This window comes from Brachypodium distachyon, chromosome 1, assembly GCF_000005505.3.
Source record: "Brachypodium distachyon strain Bd21 chromosome 1, Brachypodium_distachyon_v3.0, whole genome shotgun sequence".
Classification (NCBI taxonomy): Eukaryota; Viridiplantae; Streptophyta; class Magnoliopsida; order Poales; family Poaceae; genus Brachypodium; species Brachypodium distachyon.
The window spans coordinates 52,830,821-52,850,688 of NC_016131.3; the positions used below are offsets into that span (position 1 = coordinate 52,830,821).

At 46.4% G+C, this 19,868-nt stretch overlaps 3 protein-coding genes and 1 long non-coding RNA gene across 4 annotated transcripts; 1 reads left to right on the forward strand and 3 right to left on the reverse strand.

Moving 5' to 3' along the window:
- Positions 1-3,896: 3,896 nt before the first annotated feature.
- Positions 3,897-5,045, reverse strand: LOC104582276 (putative F-box protein At3g10240). Its single transcript, XM_010231710.1, has one exon. It carries the CDS (start codon positions 5,043-5,045, stop codon positions 3,897-3,899), a length of 1,149 nt encoding a protein of 382 aa, XP_010230012.1.
- Positions 5,046-5,851: 806 nt separating this feature from the next.
- LOC100833918 (40S ribosomal protein S2-4) lies at positions 5,852-8,231 on the reverse strand. The gene is made up of 2 exons (XM_003557349.2): positions 7,439-8,231; positions 5,852-6,271 (listed from the first exon to the last, which is right to left on the reverse strand). Exons 1-2 carry the CDS (start codon positions 8,120-8,122, stop codon positions 6,110-6,112), a joined length of 846 nt encoding a protein of 281 aa, XP_003557397.1. The 5' UTR covers positions 8,123-8,231; the 3' UTR covers positions 5,852-6,109.
- A 4,589-nt stretch (positions 8,232-12,820) lies between these two features.
- Positions 12,821-16,259, forward strand: LOC100842403 (leucine-rich repeat receptor-like tyrosine-protein kinase PXC3). The gene is made up of 2 exons (XM_014897676.2): positions 12,821-15,530; positions 15,602-16,259. Exons 1-2 carry the CDS (start codon positions 13,145-13,147, stop codon positions 15,925-15,927), a joined length of 2,712 nt encoding a protein of 903 aa, XP_014753162.1. The 5' UTR covers positions 12,821-13,144; the 3' UTR covers positions 15,928-16,259.
- A 1,360-nt stretch (positions 16,260-17,619) lies between these two features.
- LOC104581689 lies at positions 17,620-19,868 on the reverse strand. Its single transcript, XR_002962167.1, has 2 exons — positions 18,090-19,868; positions 17,620-18,017 (listed from the first exon to the last, which is right to left on the reverse strand). It is a non-coding gene; the product is annotated as an uncharacterized LOC104581689 (long non-coding RNA).

Genomic DNA, 19,868 nt, shown 5'->3' on the forward strand with positions numbered 1-19,868 from the left:
TATTTAGAACAGCGATATAACACAACCCATAGAGCTCTAACTACTACCTCATCTTCACAAACCGACCTTAGACATGAATAGAACCTCAAAATTGAACAATCATAATGACATATATTTCCCGGCTTCACTCGGAAAATGAAACAACAACAATACAAACGGACACAGATAATGAAACCATGAGACAATGTAAACACAATCACACATATAAGAGCTAGGTAGACATTTATTCCTCCATTGGGAAAAAGCTAGTTTACACCACGCCATTGTCTTCTTAGTTGCTGACCTCCTGAATAATAGCCTCAAGGACCTCAAGCTTCATTGGTTTGGCCACAAACATATCTGCCCCAGCACTCAAGAACTCCTCGGTGGCATCAGAATCAGCAAGACACACCAACAATCTTCACCTCACTGGCTCGCATAGAACGGATTTTCGCTACTGCCTGTCAAATCACACAAGATAATTTTTATTTTGTTTCCAGTTTCCATAAAATGCAATTATTGTTAAATCTACATGGGAACTTATGAAAGTACCTCTGGGCCCTTCATTATGGGCATCCATTTGTCGCACAGAATAATATCAAATTTCTTGCCTTCAAGGCACAGATCCACAGCTTCTTTCCCATTCTCTACCCGAGTTGTGTGACAGTTGAACATTTGCAGCATTATCAGGAGAATCTTGCTCTGAATTTCACAATCCTCAATTACCAACACCTTCAGGGATGATCCTTGGGTTTTGGAATCCATGGTCAATAAACTGCAAAAATAATTAGGAGGTCAAATATTTCTGGCCGACCAAATATTTCAAGGAGATTGTCATACTGGGTGTTGTGATACCCAAATCTTTTTTTTATGCATATCTGAACATGTGGCGTGGCATATATGTAATCACATGTTTTATGAAGATAACAACAATTAAAAAATGACGAAAATGACAAAGAAATGTAGTTCTTTGAATAAAAATAATATACCAGATTATAACATGGAAAATTACCTAGATTCTTTGCAACATGCATGTCGCATCTGTAAGGGTAATAACAACATAGGAAAGAATTAACAATAAAAAAAAAACGGGTTGTTATACATAGCTAGACGTGTGCATGGATGAAAACAATGAAATATTGTGTGGTATAAGAATCAAAAGGCCTAGTTTCATGTTACACATGTATATATGTAGGACCTCTAACAAACAATTTTTGTATGGGTATCAAAACTACACATAGAACTTTTCTATGGCTACAGAAATTAGAGAATGGAATGGAGAAAGGAATGGATGTGGACCTTGAACACGGGCTCTAGCTAGAGCCTTTGGGGGAGGAGGAGGAGGCTATGATGCTTGTGAGTTTGCTTGTGCATTGTAGCCCCACCTTTGCAGGGTATTTATAGGCCAATCGAAGGTGTGAGGTCGATATTGTCAGCCGATGGCTGCATGATCTCGACCGTCTATTTTAAATCTAGAACTATTGCCTAAAATCTTTTTCAATTGATGAGTCCAATTAATGATTCCAGAAACCTGCATAATGTCGTAGTTTGCATGCATACCTGTGTTGATGTCAAATTTTGGGCATCAAAATCTACCTGTTATTTCATAATAAAAGATCGTATGCAGTCATGCATATCTTTTTCGATGGCACCATAGTTGAATATCTCAATATCAACGGCCTCAACTAATAATAAAATGTAACACCCCCAACATTAATTATATCTTATTTGCATTTATGGTTTTGAAAATCCTTTTGTGGAGATTACTGAAGAATCAAGACTTGACTGAATTGGAAATTGGACCTCACTATGTTGGAATGTTTGACAAAAATCAAAATGACTCCAAATTATACAAAATGGTCAGGAAATTTATGCAAGCTCAAAGAACTTTATTTGAATTTTGTGTTGCTATTTGAAAATTTAGAAACTCAATACATATTGTTCTCCCTTATTTGAGCCGCAAGATACTATGTTTAATCTTCTTTGTCTTGAGCCGCAAGATTGGGCATATGGACTCGGCAAGGCGTAGTAGGCTTCTGCATGGGCCCTAGCTAGGCCATGGACGGTATACTCGAGCTAGTACGTGGTTAGACATAACCACGTCAACTCCTCCGTCCAAAAAAATTTGTCTGAAATTTGTTTAAATTTGGATGTATCTAGACACTAAAACATGTCTAAATACATCCATATTTTAAAAAAATTGCGACATCCTTTTTAGTACGAAGGGTGTATAGTCTTTTACGTTTGTAAACAAATTAAACGCTCATTTCCCACCGGCGCCGCCCTCGCAGCGCCACTGCCTCCCTTTTCCAGCGTGGCGCCTCCACTTCGGGAAAAGCCAAAAAATCCGAGCTGCATGGCAGACCGGCAGAAGCGCCCAGAGACCGCGACCCACCCGTTTCATGCCTCGGGAAGGTGAAGCGGCGTGCAGAACGGGCCCCTCCGTGAATCACCAACCAATTGGGAAGCAGCAGCAGCTTGCTTGGAATCGGTAACTTCGAATCCTGCTTGACCATCCTCGAAATCAGTGAGATTAGATATTCAATTGATAAGGAAAGTTAAGAGGATGAACTTCCTCCATTTTGGGATCCAGTCATGACATCGAATAACCATCTTGTTGGATATAAGGGCACTCCCAATGCATCATATCTTATATTGTATCTTATGCATTAAATACACATTTAGATACAATTCCTCCAATGCTTTTTGTATCCTAGTGTTGTATCTAAACACCCTCTCATTTATTATGTTTTGTGAGAGAACAATTATGATTTTTCTTGGGTTCAACGCTAAGAGTTGTATCTAGATTAAGATACCATGTCTCTCTCTTTCTTCATTAAATAGGGTGCCACATCAGATTTTTGCTTAGATGGCATGTTAAGATACGGTGCATTGGGAGTGCCCTAACCGATACCATCGACGAAGCCAAGTAAAAAATTCAGGTTTGCTGTATCTAAACTTTACCCGCCTCTTCCCGATCGAACAACCAAGTGTTTGCTCTAGGAGACGAAAGGGCAAACGTTCATTCCTTGTAAATTCGGTTAAGAGATTTCACATACACTGAACATTCAGACTTGTAAATTAATGCTCTGAGCATATGCTAAACATTCAGCAGGATAAATATTCAGTTGTTAAATAAGCCTTGCAGCTCTTTCTCCTCTCTCTTTTTTTTTGTGTTCTAGCAGTTTGTAAATATTATATGGCAGCCCCATTTTCTGTGACCATCGTTCGTCAATGTGCACTTTGCTTTGCAATCTTTGAGCATTTGGTAATGTGGTTGTTAGATATATTGGGTACTTTGATCTCTCTGCCTTTGTTCAGAAAACTAGAGTCAATTATGTTGTAGCCTTCCTATAACTGAGTTGTGAAACACTTAAAAGGCTATGTTTTGATGTGCAATTCAGCACTAGGTTACCGCAACTTTCATGTGAGAACGTTCGTGTTTTTGAGAAATGGTAATATTTGCAAACTCGATCCCTTTTTCGGGTAGTGAGAGCTCGCTGTGCGCCGAGAGGGTTGGAAGAGAGGTGAGCGGGGTCTGATCTTCTGGGAGGGAGAGCTTGCGGGGAGGTGTGGCAGACAGAGCTAGGAGGGGGAAAAAAAGGAGAAACTAAGATGCGGCAGTGTGGAAATTAAAATCGAACGACAAAGGAAGCGTCTGCGCTTAAGCACACATACAGTACGACAGGGGTTTAGATTTTCCGTTGAATAAAAGAAGTTCTTAAACATGATTAGAAACGTTTATCCACGAAATTTTAAAGGATACCGTGCTAGTTATAAATGTAAATTACATTGAAGGGACACTCACAGAATAAGTTTCAGGAAAGGTAACATTTGCATCCAACGCATGCATCATGCATCGATCAAACTAGCAATGAACAATAGTCGTCAAAAAAATCAATCCAATACCCGCTCAATTATTGATCTACACAAGACTTAAGTAAACTCCCGTTGTACACACCAATAATGTGGTAGTCTGGCATCTCGACCCCAGACGTGAAAGTGTTTGTTCTCGGATCATACACCCGCAGCGACGACTCAACAGGCGTGTCCCAGCCGTACTTCCACATCGACAACACAATCCTCCCGTCATCCAGCATCCACAAGGGCTGACCGCCAGTCGAGTCATACGAGCTGACTGTGCACTGCTTGGACCAGATCGCCTTGTTGCAGTCCGTGAGGAACCATAAATCCATGGAGAAACCACTCTCTTTGCCAGCGCCAGAATCCTTTTTATGCTTGTAGTAGAAAACAACCAAGCTGCCACTCAGCTCAACCAAACCCATCTCCTGCCCAGGGACTGCCGTCGCCGGCAGGTGTAGCAGATCCGGCCGCCACTTCTCCTCGCCGACATCGTATGCCCCAATGCCCGTAATCCGGTGTTCTTCGAATCCGTATGACAAGAAATAGAGGACCCCCTTGACGAGGGCCACGCACCTGGGCATCCCGGGCATTAACGTTTGAACTGAACCCGGTGGGCGACCCGTGTCCCTCCACTCGCTACGGCCGGCGCCGGCGAGGGTGATGACCTTGCAGCCTTGGATCTCCACAGAATCGGCCATGGTGAAGCCCAGCACCTTGGTCTCTCCCGTGGAGGAGGCCCGGCCTACCGCAAATGGTGTGTACACTGGATAGTTGTAGTCGGTGTCATGGTGGCAGCAATAAGGTGGCAAGAGTGACATGGGACCGGTGCTGCAGGCTGGGTCGAGCACGCAGAGGCGCTTGTCTTCCCCGGCGCCGACGACGAGGCAGAGCACGTCCAGACTCGTCAGGCTCACTTCCCCGTTCTGCTCTAGATGGTGATAGTTCTTGTCGAGGCGCATCTGCCACACGACGTGGCCCGACGTGTCCAGGAGGTGGAGTTGCGATCGCCTGGAGGCGTCGAAGTATGGGATCCATTTGATGGCGGCGACGAGTGGGCCGTGGCGGGCCGTGTGGGCCGCGATGAAGGAGGAGCTCGTGGTGAGGGGTCGCCATGGCCGGCAGACGGCGCGGAGGCGGCACAGCGGCTTGGCTGGGACTCGCAGCAGGATCTCGTGGATCGCGTCCTCCGGCAGCAGATCCATGGTTCTTTGCTCACCGCTCGTACGAGTAAGGATGCATATGTATGATGCAAAAGATTTTAGTTTAGGGAAACAAGGTAGGATTCCGAGATGTACAAGGGCACTGGCCGGAGCGCAGACCGAATTGGTTCGTAACTGTGAACGATTAGGAGGCACAAGAGAGGGCCTGCACACGGGCACGGCTACACCTACAGCCCTCTCCGGGTAATGAACCGTTTTTTGGATCGAGACCCCGCTCCTCAATTGTTGTTGCTCCGTTGGCGAGCTCCTGAAGATAGGGGAAATCGCCTAGAATACCAAGAACTAGGCATTGACCTTCTCCGTTGTATATGTCGAGCTCCTGACGATAGGACGAAATCCCCGCAAAAGAAAAAAGATAGGACGAAATAGCCAAGAATACCAGGACGAAATCGCCTAGAATACAACTCCTAACTATATGCCAATCACACTTGCGAGCAAGCATACATTTACGTTGTCATAGTTTGCTCCTGTACTCAAGCAAGCATATATTGGTACTAAAACAGTGAAGCTCTGTTTGAAATAGAACTACGATTTCTGTAGGTCTCAGGTCGTCCCCGGAGGTTGGAGGGATGGAGCCACTGAGCCCAAGAGGTTGAGTGGGGGTTCATCTCAAGCCTAGGATTCGCTCAAAAAAATACTGTTCTCAAGCCTAGGTTGTTCCGCTGCAACAAGGTAAACAGGGACGCAAAAGGGGATATGCAGCTTAAAAAGCAAATCCCTGCGGCCAAAACACCCAGCAAAATACTAGTCGACGCACTTATGAAGTAAATTTGACACGTCAATCACTCTTCAGCAAGTTACGTTCTTGTGTAACCAAAGCAGTCTGGCCAAAATTATCAGCAGGAGTTCATAACCAATAACAGGAACTGGTAGCACAATGTATGCAAGAGAAGCATCTCGACAATCTAAAGTGCAACTTAACATTCAAAAATTAAATTTTTTGATCCTCCCAAACATAAGACTTAAGTCTTGCACAAAAGAGTATGAAGCCAAGTTCCCTGCCAATGCCAAAATTCTTACTCTGCAATGTACTCCACACAAACCATCTAAGCTTCTGGCAGGTCAACAGGTGCCTCAATCATGAGCTTTGCTGGCTTAGCAGCCAACAGGTCGGTGTACTCCTGGTATGGGGCCTTGACAAACCTTGTCTCCGTCCAGAAGTCCGGAGTCAGGAAGCCATAGGTCTTCATAAGGCAATCAAAGGTGGCCTGCGAAATAACACAAAATTTAGGTCCACATACACGCTTCAAAGTAGCTAGAACACTTGGGTAACAGATATTCCAGAGCAGGCAAAATGATCCATCATGAAAGCAAGAAATCTATTTAAGTCATAACGAGCATCCGAGGATATCTGAATAGTACACATGCTGCTTGCTACTATAAACATATACATGGCAAGCAAGCTCATTTGCTCATGAGATGATTCTCCAAGTAGACCTAAAATAACAATTAAGATTACGTCTTGCCAATAACCATATGTGTTCTTACTGGCCATGAACATCATACTAGTTTGCTTCCAAATTCGAACTAAACAATTCATAAGCCCAAAAATATGACCAGAAGTTAGCAAACTATTGACCAAAAGAGGTTGAAGTTTCAGTTCAAGGCTACTCCCTCTGGATTGGAGGGGACTGGGAGGGATTGTGGGAAAATATCATTGGCCAGTGCTATATCCTGCCATTGAACTAAGTATTCAGTGTTGGTATTTACCAAGTATGGTTATGTGAGACATGGCCGTGCTATATCCTGCCATTGAACTAAGTATGGTTATTTTGACCTCCAGACTAGTTTTGGATTGGGGAGGAAATGCAAATGTCCTTGCACAGAAAACCAGAGTGTGGCAATAAAATTAACATTGCAAGGACCAAAAACATTTAGAGAATTTAGATACGGCAGGACAAGGTAGCACACTCAAACAAGTCATTAAAAGAAACCTAAGAGCATAACACATGCTTCACAATAAAAATACAACCTACCAGAGCATAGGAAAGACATACAACATGAGCATGGAGTCATGGATAATTTCGTGATCAACATTAAATAATTACACCATATGTGTAAACCATGGACATGTATATGGTAATAGGGTAGTCACTAGGATAAGGTTTAGACAGGAAAATTGATGAGATGAGACAGGAAAATTGATGAGATGAGACAGGGAAAAGGCATCGGAGGTCAAAAGGACCATACTTAGTTCAATGGCAGGATATAGCACGTCCATGTCTCACATGCAGATTCTCCTACCAACACTAAATATATAACAGCAACATAAATATCCGCACACACCATAACAAGCTGCGTGTCCTTGGCCAGTCATTCGTGTGTTTAATGTACAAGTCAGTGTAAATTTAAAGTATAGGATGATTTGTTATCACCTTGACGAAGTTGCCGAGGGTTTTGGTGGAGCCGCGAGACGAGGTGAAGACGTCATCAATGCCGGCGAACTGGAGCACCTTCTTGGGCACGCGCGCCGCCACGATACCGGAACCCCTGGGAGCCGGCACCATGCGCACAGTCACGGACCCACACTTGCCAGTCACCTTGCACGGCACGGTGTGGGGCTGGCCGATCTTGTTCCCCCAGTAGCCCCTCCTGACAGGCACCACGGAGAGCTTGGCAAGGATGATGGCGCCGCGGATCGCAGTAGCCACCTCCTTGGCGCACTTGACCCCGAGCCCGACGTGGCCGTTGCTGTCGCCGACGACAACGAAGGCCTTGAAGCGGGTGCGCTGCCCGGCACGCGTCTGCTTCTGCACCGGGGTGATCTTCATCACCTCGTCCTTGAGGCCAGGGCAGAGCGTGTCCACGATCTGGTGCTCCTTGACGGGGAGCGAGTGGAGGTAGATCTGCTCGATCTTCTGGAACTTGCCTTCCCTCACGAGGCGGCCGAGCTTGGTCACCGGCACCCACTTCTCCTCCTCCTGGCGGCCGCCGCGACGGCCACCGCGACCACCGCGACCACCGCGGCCACGGTCGCCACGCCCGCCGCGGTCGCCGCGTCCGAACCCGCGGCCGAAACCGCCACGGTCTCCTCCGCGCTCACCGCCGCGGTCCGCCATGGTTAGGGTTAGGGTTCGGGGGAGAGCTCGGTTCGCTCGGGCGTCGGATGGCGGCGGAGCGAGGGTGGGGAAGGAGAAGGAAGATGGTAGCGGCGAAATATATATATATATATATCGAGACGGTAGGATTAGGGTTTTTGCACAGAGGAGTTGTTGGGCTGGGCCGTCGGACTGGATCGAGAAAGCCGAATCAAGTGGGCCCAAATGGTGGCTGATCCTCAGGCCGTCAGTTCTTTTGCAGTTGTTCAAGAAACAGATCGATCTAAAAAAAGGCAACAGATTCTAAAAAAAATAAGGTTGTTCAAGCAACAGCACGAATTCCTCTATCCCTCAAATAAATAATGTTTTGAAGAATTCCAGTGGCAGAGTCGCTAAGATCCCTTCAGAGCTTGTTTTGGTTCACTTTCGTTCCAGCTGGGCTGAGATGATTGGGTTCAGACGAACCGAACCATGGGAAACTATATATTTCCAAAAATTTAGAAAATGGGCCAAGGCTTATGCACACATGGGCCAGCCTAACAAATGGGCTGAAATCCTGACACAAACAAAATTAGCATGTCATAATTTCTCATGCATCTTCACATCATCTAATGGCGTTCACCATTCGAATTATTCGTCACTTTTAAGTTTTGTAGTCCCTGCTCTTCAGAGCACAGAAGTTCCCCAATCCAAATTCGGGTAGCTTAGCTACCATGGGACTGCAAATTTTGGAGTTAGACGAATTTTTTGCTGCACTGGCCCATTGGACAACGCTTTTGACAAAAATGACCTCCTCCAATAACTATTCACAAAACTAGCATGGCGGAAGGCTTAGAAGGCGCCACGTAGCCCTTTCCGTCATCTCAAAACGCTGCCACCTCTTCGTGCCAATGCCGTTGGCGGAAAGCACTTAAATCCAATGACATTGGAGGAAGGCCTATGGATTGCCACTTTCTGCTAGCCGAGCCCCCTTCACCTTTCACATGTGACCTTTCTTGTACTAGCTTTTTTTTTTACGAGTCTTTCTTGTACCAGCTTAAAATGGCAATTTATAGGCCTTCCTCCGATGTCATTGGATTTAAGTTCTTCCCGTCAATGACATTGGCAATAAGCATGGGCCGCGAACTGAGATGGCGGAATGAGTTATGTGTCGCTTTTTGAGCTTTCCGTCGGGCTACTTTTGTCATTAGTTTTTGGAGGAAGTCATTTCTGTCAAAAACATCGGTGAGAAGGCCAATGCAGCAAAAAGTTCGGAGTTGACAGCGCTGCGAATATGCAATTAAGAAAGGAGCGGCACCGTATTCCATGTACCTCAACAACCAGCATCAAGTGCTTCCCTGCCTCCAAGGTTGGAGTACAGCAGAAGGTGCATAGTGCAATGTATGTACATACGTACATAGCCGTATCCCCCAATGAATATGATTAACACGGCCTTGAAGACATCTGTAAATTACGGGCTGAACGAAGCAGGTCGCTCCAAGATCTTACATGGTCTTTTTTTTCCCTACAAAAACTGGTCATTTTTTTATTCAAGTTTGAAATCTAGGCAAAACAACTAAACACCGCAAAACTTGTTTTTATAAAACGATATACTAAAAGAGAAGGATGCATCCTTTTGGGAAGACAGAAGAAACGCCGTAATGATGGGTTTTTCCATAGCACAAAGATTCAGACATAGTTCCCATCAAGAGAAAAAGGTTCAGACATAAACTGTGTAGATATTTTGGCCGAAATTTCCTGTGTTTCAAACAGAGCCTAAGATTCGCAGCGGCCATGTGAACCAATCTAATAGCAGAGACATCATGGACAATTGGACATCGACATTGACCTAATAATTTCCAAGCACAGGTAAGCCTTTTATTGTTAGGCCTAACTTCTTCTGGAAAGGAATCATAATTTGCTCTCTCTTTTCCGCCGAGTGCAAAAGAGGTAAATTAACAAACCATCTATGTGGGTGATCCATTGTCTTGGCAAACCATCATTAGTACTAATGAGTACTAATGATGGTTAGTTAGTGGAGGCCATTTGCAGAGATAAGTAAGATAAAGGAATCGATTCTTGCAAAGTTGATGGTCCAAAAAGAAGAAGAGAAGAAAGAAGAAATCGAATTATGGCTCATGAAGGATGTGGATACCAATCACACACAGCTAGAGAAAGAGACAGGTGAGGACAAGGAACCATATACGGAATATCGTAAACTGAGGTCGCATCTGGTTTCTCCTACAATCTGACACGCTTGATCACATAGGCTGCTATTATTTCTCGGATACGTTTTTTTTTACAAAATATTTTTTTTCCCTGTTCTGCGAGTATTACTAATATCCTAATTCCACCCGCTCAAGATTTTTTTTTTCCTAATTCCAAGTTTACTTATGGCATTATCTTCTCTCTGGACCATGATTCACGGCCTTTTGAGCAAGAACAACATTCACAATGGCTGGGAAGAACGTGAGTGATTACATCGGAAGGGAAAGCTTTCCCATCGGCGCCATAGCCAAGGACAAAGGCCCCTCAATGTCAGTAAACTCAGGACAGGTCGTACGTCTTAATTAATTAGATACTGTTTTGGGTAGAGAAAGGAACAGAGCACAAAGATTCGCAGGCACACTGCCCAAGAAATTCACTATGTCCAGCGGCCGAATCACTAGGTACACCAACACACCGAGAAGACGGAATATTTTTTGCTGTTTCCGTGTGATTTGTTTCTTTTCTTTCACGGTGAGTCAAAACCAAATTTGCCTGTCATCGGTGTCAAATGTCAGTTTTCTCCGCAACGTGTGCAGTGCCAAATTAGCTAAGAAGGTCTCCACCTGAAAATAAAATAATCAAAAAAACACAGCTCTCCCCTTCTCTTTCCCCGTGACAGCTCTCACGAACTCTCTCTGCTCCCAAGTTTCCAGCTCAACTTTTCACAAATTCCACTCCCAAATCACAGTCAAGACCAAGCCGAGTGAGAAATTAAGCTGGACCACTGGAGCAGCCGCTTGCCGTGGTTCTATTCTCGCGGCCGGAGGGACGACAGGCACCTTGTGCCGGACGGGACCGAAGATCTGCTCTCCGGCGGCATGGTCGGGGAGGGCAGGAAGGCTGTGGCTAGAGACCTGCGCTGTTGTCGGCGTCGTTCCCAGGCGGCAGTCCAGGCACGTGTCGTCCCCGTGCACCCCGGCGCCGCCCCAATCTAGATGCGTGTAGGTGCGCTGTGCAGTCCATCAATGGTGCTTTTCCGGTGCCTTCCCGGGATCCATCCGCGCGAGAGACAGGAGCTAGCTGAATTTTTTATTGCCTCAACGAATTTGTCACCGGAGCAGCTACTTGCACCGGTTCCACAAATTTCGATATTGCCATCAGCCTCACAATGTTGTTCAAGGTGCCAAATGCCAAATAGAGAATTTGGCACCGCTATTTAGCCAACACTGTGGAGGCCCCTAACGCCGTTTGTTCCACTTTTTGTGTATTTTATTTTTCGCTCAATAATACTATCTATTTTTAAATATTTATAAAATAAGTTCGGCATAACTCAGTTCAATAAACGCAAACTAAGCCCGAATCACACGTTTGCAAGGGCTCCAAAGTTGATTTAGAGAACAGATCGTGAAATCTACTTTCTACATTGTTTTGTCGGTACCGTTTCCTTCGTTTCATAAATAAGTGACATGTTGGACAAGATTTTGATCAAACTTTGACCACTGGTATCATCTTAGAGCCTCTAAGATATGTAGAAAGAGCGAAGGAAAATAGGAATATGAAAATTTTATTTTGTAACAATTCATCAATTTCCATTTGATCCAATATAATAAAGAAAAGGAACAAATAGAGGAATTTTTTCGATGTTCTCACTTTAAAAGGAAAACACAAACTTCACATGCACGTTTGTTTACTCATTTGCATGAATAAAATTAGAACTCTTTTTGCATGTGATTTGACTTAATTCGACCATATTTACCGATATTCTGTTATCAAAGAGACCAAATTTACATAATTCTTATGCTCTTTAATCCTTTGTTTTTGCGCATGCACTCCTATCATGCTCATGTTATTTCATAATCCCACGAATAACAAAGTCCTGTAATGTTTGGATCTTAGAAAACTATATCTTTAGTTTATCAAGAAAACATTTGTGTACTGGAGTATTACATTTTGCTGATGTTAGTAGAGGAAAGTCAACAAACAAGGATAGACGGCTTACCGTGGTTGTGTTATCACTTTAACCGCCGCAAAAATATGGAGCATTTGTTACTAGAAATTCAACAACAAAGGCCAACATCATTTACCTTTTTTAATTTTTATACTTGCTTGGTTCCATGAGTTTCGCATCTTTATATTTATAGGAGGCACCATAAAAACAAGACATCTACACTGCAAAGAGATGGTGCATGTTAACCCCATCGCTCGTCTGATTTATCTGGCCACGGCATGATTTAGAAACCATCGGTGACATCTTCAATTTCGTATAAGATCTTCATTGTTCCAAATGTGCAATAACATCTTTGTACTTAGAGCCAAGAGAATCATCTTGCTCTGAACCGCTATGGCTTCTTGTGTCTAGATAACCGAGTTTGCAATGAAATTCTGTCGTAGTCAGATCTGAAAGCGAAATGACGCGAAGAGTTGTTATGAAAATTATGCCATGTTTCTAACGTGGAGAGAAAAAATCATGCACGTTGCTTTTCATTTCGTGGAGGGAATTTGTAAAAATTCGTACACATCGGATAGAAATTATGTTAAACCCTGTAGATGAATGAATGCATGACCTACGCTGGTAGGAAGTGGTTCGAAATAATCAGAAAACCACCTTTCCCTTTTCCTCCCCTAGAAAACTCTCATCGATGGAGCCGGAGCCAGAGCCCAGAGAGAGGGGTTTGTGTGAGGCAGTGAGAGTGTCAGCGGCCACAGCCAGCGCCTGTCGCTGTGTCCCCCTTCTCCTCCCGTGCTCTCTCAAGAAAAGCAGCCGGGCACTCACGCGGAGGGCCTGACCACCACCACCAACACCACCACCCCACCCTCGGCCGGCCCAAGGCCAAGAACCCCCCACCCGCGCCCCAAATGCCTCCTCCCTCCCCCTCCCCCTGCCCCCGCCGCTGCCTTTTCTTCTCCCTCCTCTCGGCCTCCTTCCTCGCGCTCGGGGCGGACGGCGCCGGCGGCGGCGCCGGGGACGGCGGAGATGCCGCCGCAATGCAGGCGCTGCGGCGGGGGCTGGCGCCGCCGGACTGGGCGGCCGCGGACCACTGCTCCTGGCGCGGCGTCACGTGCGGCGACGGCGGCGCGGGCGCGGTCACCGCGATCGACCTGCCGCGCCGGGGCCTCCGCGGCGACTTCTCGGCCGCCGCGGGGCTCCGCGCGCTGGCGCGGCTCGACCTCTCCTTCAACGCGCTCGCCGGAGGCGTCCCCGCGGCGCTCGGCGCGCTCGCCCGCCTCGAGCTCCTCGACCTCTCCATGAACAAGCTCTCCGGGCCCATCCCGCCCGCCCTCGGCCGCGCCGTCGGTCTCAAGTTCTTGAACCTCTCCAACAACGCGCTGTCCGGCGCCATACCCGATGAGCTCAAGGCCCTCAAGGGACTCCAAGAAGTGCAGATTTCCGGCAACAACCTGACAGGCGCCATCCCCGCCTGGCTCGCCGGGCTCCCCGGCCTCCGCGTGCTGTCCGCCTACGAGAACGCGCTCTCCGGGCCGATCCCGCCGGGTCTCGGGCTCTCGTCGAAGCTCCAGGTGCTCAACCTCCACTCCAATGGCCTCGAGGGGAGCATACCCAGCAGCGTCTTCGATCTCGGTACTTTGCAGGTCCTGATCCTCACCGTGAATAGGCTCAACGGCACCATCCCGGACACCATCGGCCGGTGCCTCGGCCTCTCCAACGTGCGCATCGGCAACAACCGCCTCGCCGGCGCCATCCCGGCGTCGATTGGCGACGTTACCAGCCTGACCTACTTCGAGGCCGACAGCAACCAGCTGTCCGGTGCCATCCCTGCTCAGTTCGCTCGCTGCGCCAACCTGACGCTGCTCAATCTGGCCTACAATCGCCTCGTGGGTGAGGTGCCAGACATGCTAGGGGAGCTGAGAAACCTGCAAGAGCTCATTATATCTGGCAACGGCCTCGGCGGTGAGTTCCCGAGGTCAGTACTGCGGTGCCGGAACTTGAGCAAACTGGACTTGAGCTACAACGCTTTCCGTGGTGGCTTGCCAGAGACCATCTGTAACGGATCGAGGATGCAATTTCTAGTGCTCGATCACAATGAGTTCTCTGGTAGCATCCCGCGTGGTATAGCTGGTTGCAGCCGGCTTCTTGAGCTGCAACTTGCTAACAACAATCTTAGTGGTGAGATACCAGCTGAAATGGGCAAGATCAAGAGCTTACAGATTGCTCTGAATCTCAGCTTCAATCACCTTTCAGGGCCTCTGCCCCGTGAGCTTGGGCGGCTTGATAAGCTCGTTGCGCTGGACTTGTCAAGCAATCAGATATCTGGTGAGATCCCTGGTGATATGAGAGGGATGATGAGCTTGATAGTTGTCAATTTGTCAAACAATCGGCTCCGTGGTGCCATACCGGTGTTCGGACCATTTCAGAAGAGTTCAGGGTCCAGTTTCTCTGGCAATGCCAAGCTGTGCGGTGACCCGCTGGATGTGGACTGTGGATCAATTTATGGATCCAATTATGGATTGGACCACAGGAAGGTGTCTTCCAGGGTGGCTTTGGCAGTTGTGGGATCCTGTGTTCTCATCTTCTCAGTGGTATCATTGGTGGTCACATTGTTCATGTGGCGTGAGAGACAGGAGAAGGAGGCTGATGCAAAGAAGGCCAATGCAGGCGAGGTGATCGTGGAAGCACCACAGGTCATGGCCTCAAGCGTGTTCATTGAGAGCTTGCAGCAGGCAATTGATTTTCAGAGTTGCGTGAAGGCAACATTCAAGGATGCCAATGCACTGAGGAGCGGGACGTTCAGCACAACCTACAAAGCTGTCATGCCATCCGGAATGGTGGTCTGTGTCAAGAAGCTGAAGTCGGTTGATCGTGCGGTCATCCACCACCAGTCTAAGATGATCCGAGAGCTCGAGCGCCTTGCACACATGAACCACCCTAACCTGGTTCGTCCTATTGGGTATGTCATCTACGAGGATGTTGCACTGCTGCTGCAGTACCACATGCCGAATGGTACACTGCTTCAGCTGCTGCACAATTCAAATAACTGCGACAGTGACATCCAGAAACCTGACTGGCCAAAGCTGTTGTCAATAGCCATTGATGTCGCCGAAGGGCTGGCATTTCTCCACCAGGTTGCCACCATTCACCTGGATATTTCTTCGGGGAATGTCTTCCTTGACTCGCACTACAATGGGCTTCTTGGCGAAGTTGAGATCTCCAAGCTGCTGGATCCATCAAAGGGCACTGCCAGCATCAGTGCGGTTGCCGGAACATTTGGTTACATACCTCCAGGTCTGGACTCTTTCCCACATGTTGCTCACTACACAAGAACTTATTGTAACAGAGTGTTTATATTCTTGCAGAGTATGCCTACACAATGCAGGTTACTGTACCAGGCAATGTGTACAGCTTTGGTGTACTGCTGCTGGAGATCCTGACATCCAAGATGCCGGTAGATGAGGAGTTTGGCGAGGGTGTGGACCTTGTCAAATGGGTGCACTCAGCCCCGGCGAGGGGGGAGACGCCGGAGCAGATCATGGATCCGAGACTGAGCACCGTGTCATTTGTGTGGCGGAGACAGATGCTCGCCGTGCTCAAGGTTGCGATGCTGTGCACGGAGCGTGCTCCGGCGAAGCGACCCAAAATGAAGAAGGCGGTGGAGATGCTGCAGGAGGCCAAGAACAGCTGACAAATGCATCATCCTCTTGCTGAATGCTGAGATTGCTCCTTTGGAGACAAAATGACAAGCATTAAGAACAATTGTGCGCCGTTTATTTGTAGTAATTCGTCCGTCTGGGTATAAAATCAAGTGGCCATTTTCTTCTGTGTATATAGTCTAAATTTCTCGCAAGCCAGTATGTATTGCCTGATGCTGAACCTTGCAGCATCATAGAATTGTGCATTGTTGGATGTTGATAGTTTTGAGCAAAGTGCTTTGCACTATTGCTTGCAACTGGCAATGTGAGAATTCTTGGTACATTTCTGGCTGGATGCTCCACTAATCTAACTTTAGTTAATCAACTGGTTGATGTTGATAGTATCATTACATTGTTTTCTTCTTCTTGCGTATACAAATAAAATGATAATAGTAATGTCAGATGCTGAGTACTTTTATTCTGGGAGATGCATTAGACATTTTTGTAGCTTTTAAATTCCACCTGTTTAATGAAACTCGATTAGGAAAGCAACCGCAGCATCTGCCCGTCGAAATCGCTGTGTGGAATGATTAGCCCTTGACATTCGTCCACAGATGAGCAGATGCTTTTCTTCAATTCTTATCCCATTTGCTTGCCACAAAGCGATCGTGACTTTCTGTGGCAGTGATGATAACTGGGGACATTCCTTGGATTTGGATCAACTGGTGGGCACTACTACTAATATAATAAAAACTAGCCTGGCAGTTTATAGGACATAAATTTAAGAGTAAATTTTACAGAACCACACTTTTTAGGGTTAGGATTTCATCGGCCACGATTATCGCTAATTGTCTCACGGAACCACACTTTTTGGGGCACGTCGTTTCAAAGAACCCAAATCACCCAGATTAGGCCATTTGATGGAATTCCCGACAGGTAGGTCCCACCTTGTCAGGTGCCACGTCGGACAACCCGACCCGTTTTCTCCACGTCAACTCATGGACCCGTTAACCTGAGCCGTCTACCCGAATCCTCTCCCGAATCCCGAATCCCCTGTTCAATTCCCCATTCGCGACGGAGCCATGAACTCTAGCTCGCTCCCCCTAGCTTCCTCGCCCGATTGAAAATCGATTGTGGGCATTGACACCACAGAGGAAGTCCGCATCTTCCCCGCGTCCGCCGCTAACACGCGTCCTCCGCCCTCCCCTCCCCCCCCCCCCGCCTCCCCTCGTCCGCCGCCAGCGGTGGGGTTGGCCCAGTCAATTTTTGTCGTCGCCATCGCTCGCCGCCGGCGGCCGCCCCTCTCCCCCCGGTTCGCCACCCCTGTCGCCAGTCCGAGTCGAGAGTGGGAGAGTCGCGAATGGGGAATTGAACAGGGGATTCGGGTAGACGGCTCGGGTTAACGGGTCTGTGAGCTGACGTGGAGAAAACGGGTCGGGTCGTCTGACGTGGCACCTGACAAGGTGGGACCTACCTGTCGGGAATTCCATCAAATGGCCTAATCTGGGTGATTTGGGTTCTTTGAGACGACGTGCCCCAAAAAGTGTGGTTCTGCAAGACAATTAGCGATAACTGTGGCCCGATGAAACCCTAACCCCAAAAAATGTGGTTCTGTGAAATTTACTCTAAATTTAACTGCAAATGAAGTAGCTCCAGTAAAGTTCACCTGGAACTCCTATGTTTGTAAGGGACATGAGATTTAAACTGTCGGCATATCAAGGGAAAAAAACTGGACGCATCCCATATGCGATATGTCCCACACTTTGGGTACTGTCAGGCATTCTTTTTCAAACGATGATGAATGTTTATCGAAAATTCCCAAAGCTTTGGTTGAATAGGACATGAGACAATCAATATGGTGCTGAGAAATTCAGCTTGGGTGTAAAAAAAAATAAGAAGATAAATTTCCCTGTACTAGCACTTGTACCTTTATATCCTTGGTTCTTTCTGACTTGTAACTTTCTTTTGAACGGAATTTGTATTGCTAAACTACACATATAGACCGAATTCAGATTCAAACTTCTTGGTTCCAGTTGTGGTGACATACAACAACCAGCATTTCTGACATTTCCAACCAAGAAGAATGAACAGACAGAGGTTGCAGTAGCGTACAGTGAAGCTGTCTCCTCAGTTCCTCCCTCACCTGTCCGTCCGAAAACTCAGCGGTTCAGAACTTCCGATGCGATCACGTGAACGTACAGTGCTTGCTGCTTACCCTGCTTGATTCTTCGTCTACAGCGTCCATGTTGCATCCATTTGTTTGTGTAGGGTGTAGCCGTAGGCCCGTAGCTGATAATCTGCTCATGGACTCCTTGATCCAACGGCGCGCTGGAGCCTGGAGATAGGCTTGCACCGAACACCCCGGTTCTAGTTCCATGCTGTGTTAGCATTATGGAGTGGCACAAAAACACAGGTGAAATCCATGGAATCATTATAAAGGAAGGTGAAAACCACCTAGATGGTACTAAAACCTACTTTAAACATTTCAAAAAATTCATGAAAATATAGCATATAGGAGTATTGAGGAGGCAGTGGTGTGGAAAATTTCAAATGCAGACACAATTGCATTGACATCAGAACAAAAATAAAAGATCAACATGAATAATGGTTCTTCCTGTTTGATATTATACTAAATCTCCGACACTTATGATGGATCGTAGGGGGTACTTTTTAGTTTCTTTCAAATACAACAAAGTTTGGACTCGAAGTTTTGCACACTCACAGAATATCACACCTCAAACATATGGTATTTCGTATGACTTTTAGAAAAAAAAAGTAAACATGAATTCTGCGAAGTTTGCAACGTAAGGATCATTTTCACCTCGTATTTAGTCTTTTCCAGAGAACAAAGCTTTACGGGAGAGTATACTACAAGAGACTAGTAACGGCACACGCTTCAGAGTGGGGGAAGACTGCTCTCACAATAAAAAAAAATGAGCGGAGTACCCTGCAGTGTAGCCATCAGTTTCGCTGTCTCCAGTGATAGCTCAATCGCTATTGTTGTACTAATCCTACATGATTGAGGCACAACACAAAAGACTCTCAAAACAATCATGTGATGGATACCTTTGAGAACCTAACAGTTTGACAAATATGCGGGACAAATTCACCATGCACAGAACAAAATTAGAAGATCAAAAAAATGACAACACAAAGATAGTTAACCACCGACACTAGATAAACATCACTGGACCATCAAAGATAAAAATAAAATGCATCAAGTGTATGAACCAGTCGACCGTAAGGAGAAAGAACTGAAGTGCTGATGTAATTATGTCAATAGCATCCAGTTGTATGATATGTTGATCACAAAATAGTTCGAAACATATAAGCACACATATCTGCACTAACCCACATATGTGCATACATGTGCATGGCATATTGTTAATATCATCCTTTCTCTCATAAGTACAATGATACCTGGTAAGCATTTCATGGAGCCTCTTCAGGCCCAAAGTTCCCACCATTACCTGTCAGAGAAGGGGGCCATGCCATGAAATACAGATGAATAGGGCAGTCATATTCCTTCTGAAAGAGCTTCTCAAGCTTCATGGTGTCAAGGCAGAGGGAAAGGAATAAAGGAAGCCATCAATATTTGGATTTCGCCATTGTTGTCAAGTATGCAAAACCATCTCTAACTGCCAAAACATTCAGGCCATGACGATCACGTTCTGATCGGCCAGTGATTCGACCAACCTCTGCTTCCATAGGGACTACCCTGTCCAACACCCATTTCTCAACCCCATTATTACCTGCTTCACGGAACCAAATGACAACTTGGAATTCAAATGCACACACAATAAAAAGCACTCCGTCCATGGCCTCTCCAACCTGAAAGTTTTGAGGAGTCTCCTGTTTCAATTTCGCTGGTAGGTCACACATGGAGAATTCAAATGTTGCCATGTTCAATCTCCTCAAGTGTGATTGCTTGTAATTGGACCAATAGACAAACCCATTGACTTGCATCCTACTGTTGTTAATACTCCATCTTATA

Excerpts from the sequence above, each read along its gene's own strand:
- LOC104582276 (XM_010231710.1), bottom strand. The coding sequence starts at position 5,045 with ATGGATCTGCTGCCGGAGGACGCGATCCACGAGATCCTGCTGCGAGTC.
- LOC100833918 (XM_003557349.2), bottom strand. The coding sequence starts at position 8,122 with ATGGCGGACCGCGGCGGTGAGCGCGGAGGAGACCGTGGCGGTTTCGGC. Across the intron at positions 6,272-7,438 it reads CCCTCGGCAACTTCGTCAAG|GCCACCTTTGATTGCCTTAT; the intron begins GTGATAACAAAT and ends GTTATTTCGCAG.
- LOC100842403 (XM_014897676.2), top strand. The coding sequence starts at position 13,145 with ATGCCTCCTCCCTCCCCCTCCCCCTGCCCCCGCCGCTGCCTTTTCTTC. Across the intron at positions 15,531-15,601 it reads ATTTGGTTACATACCTCCAG|AGTATGCCTACACAATGCAG; the intron begins GTCTGGACTCTT and ends ATATTCTTGCAG.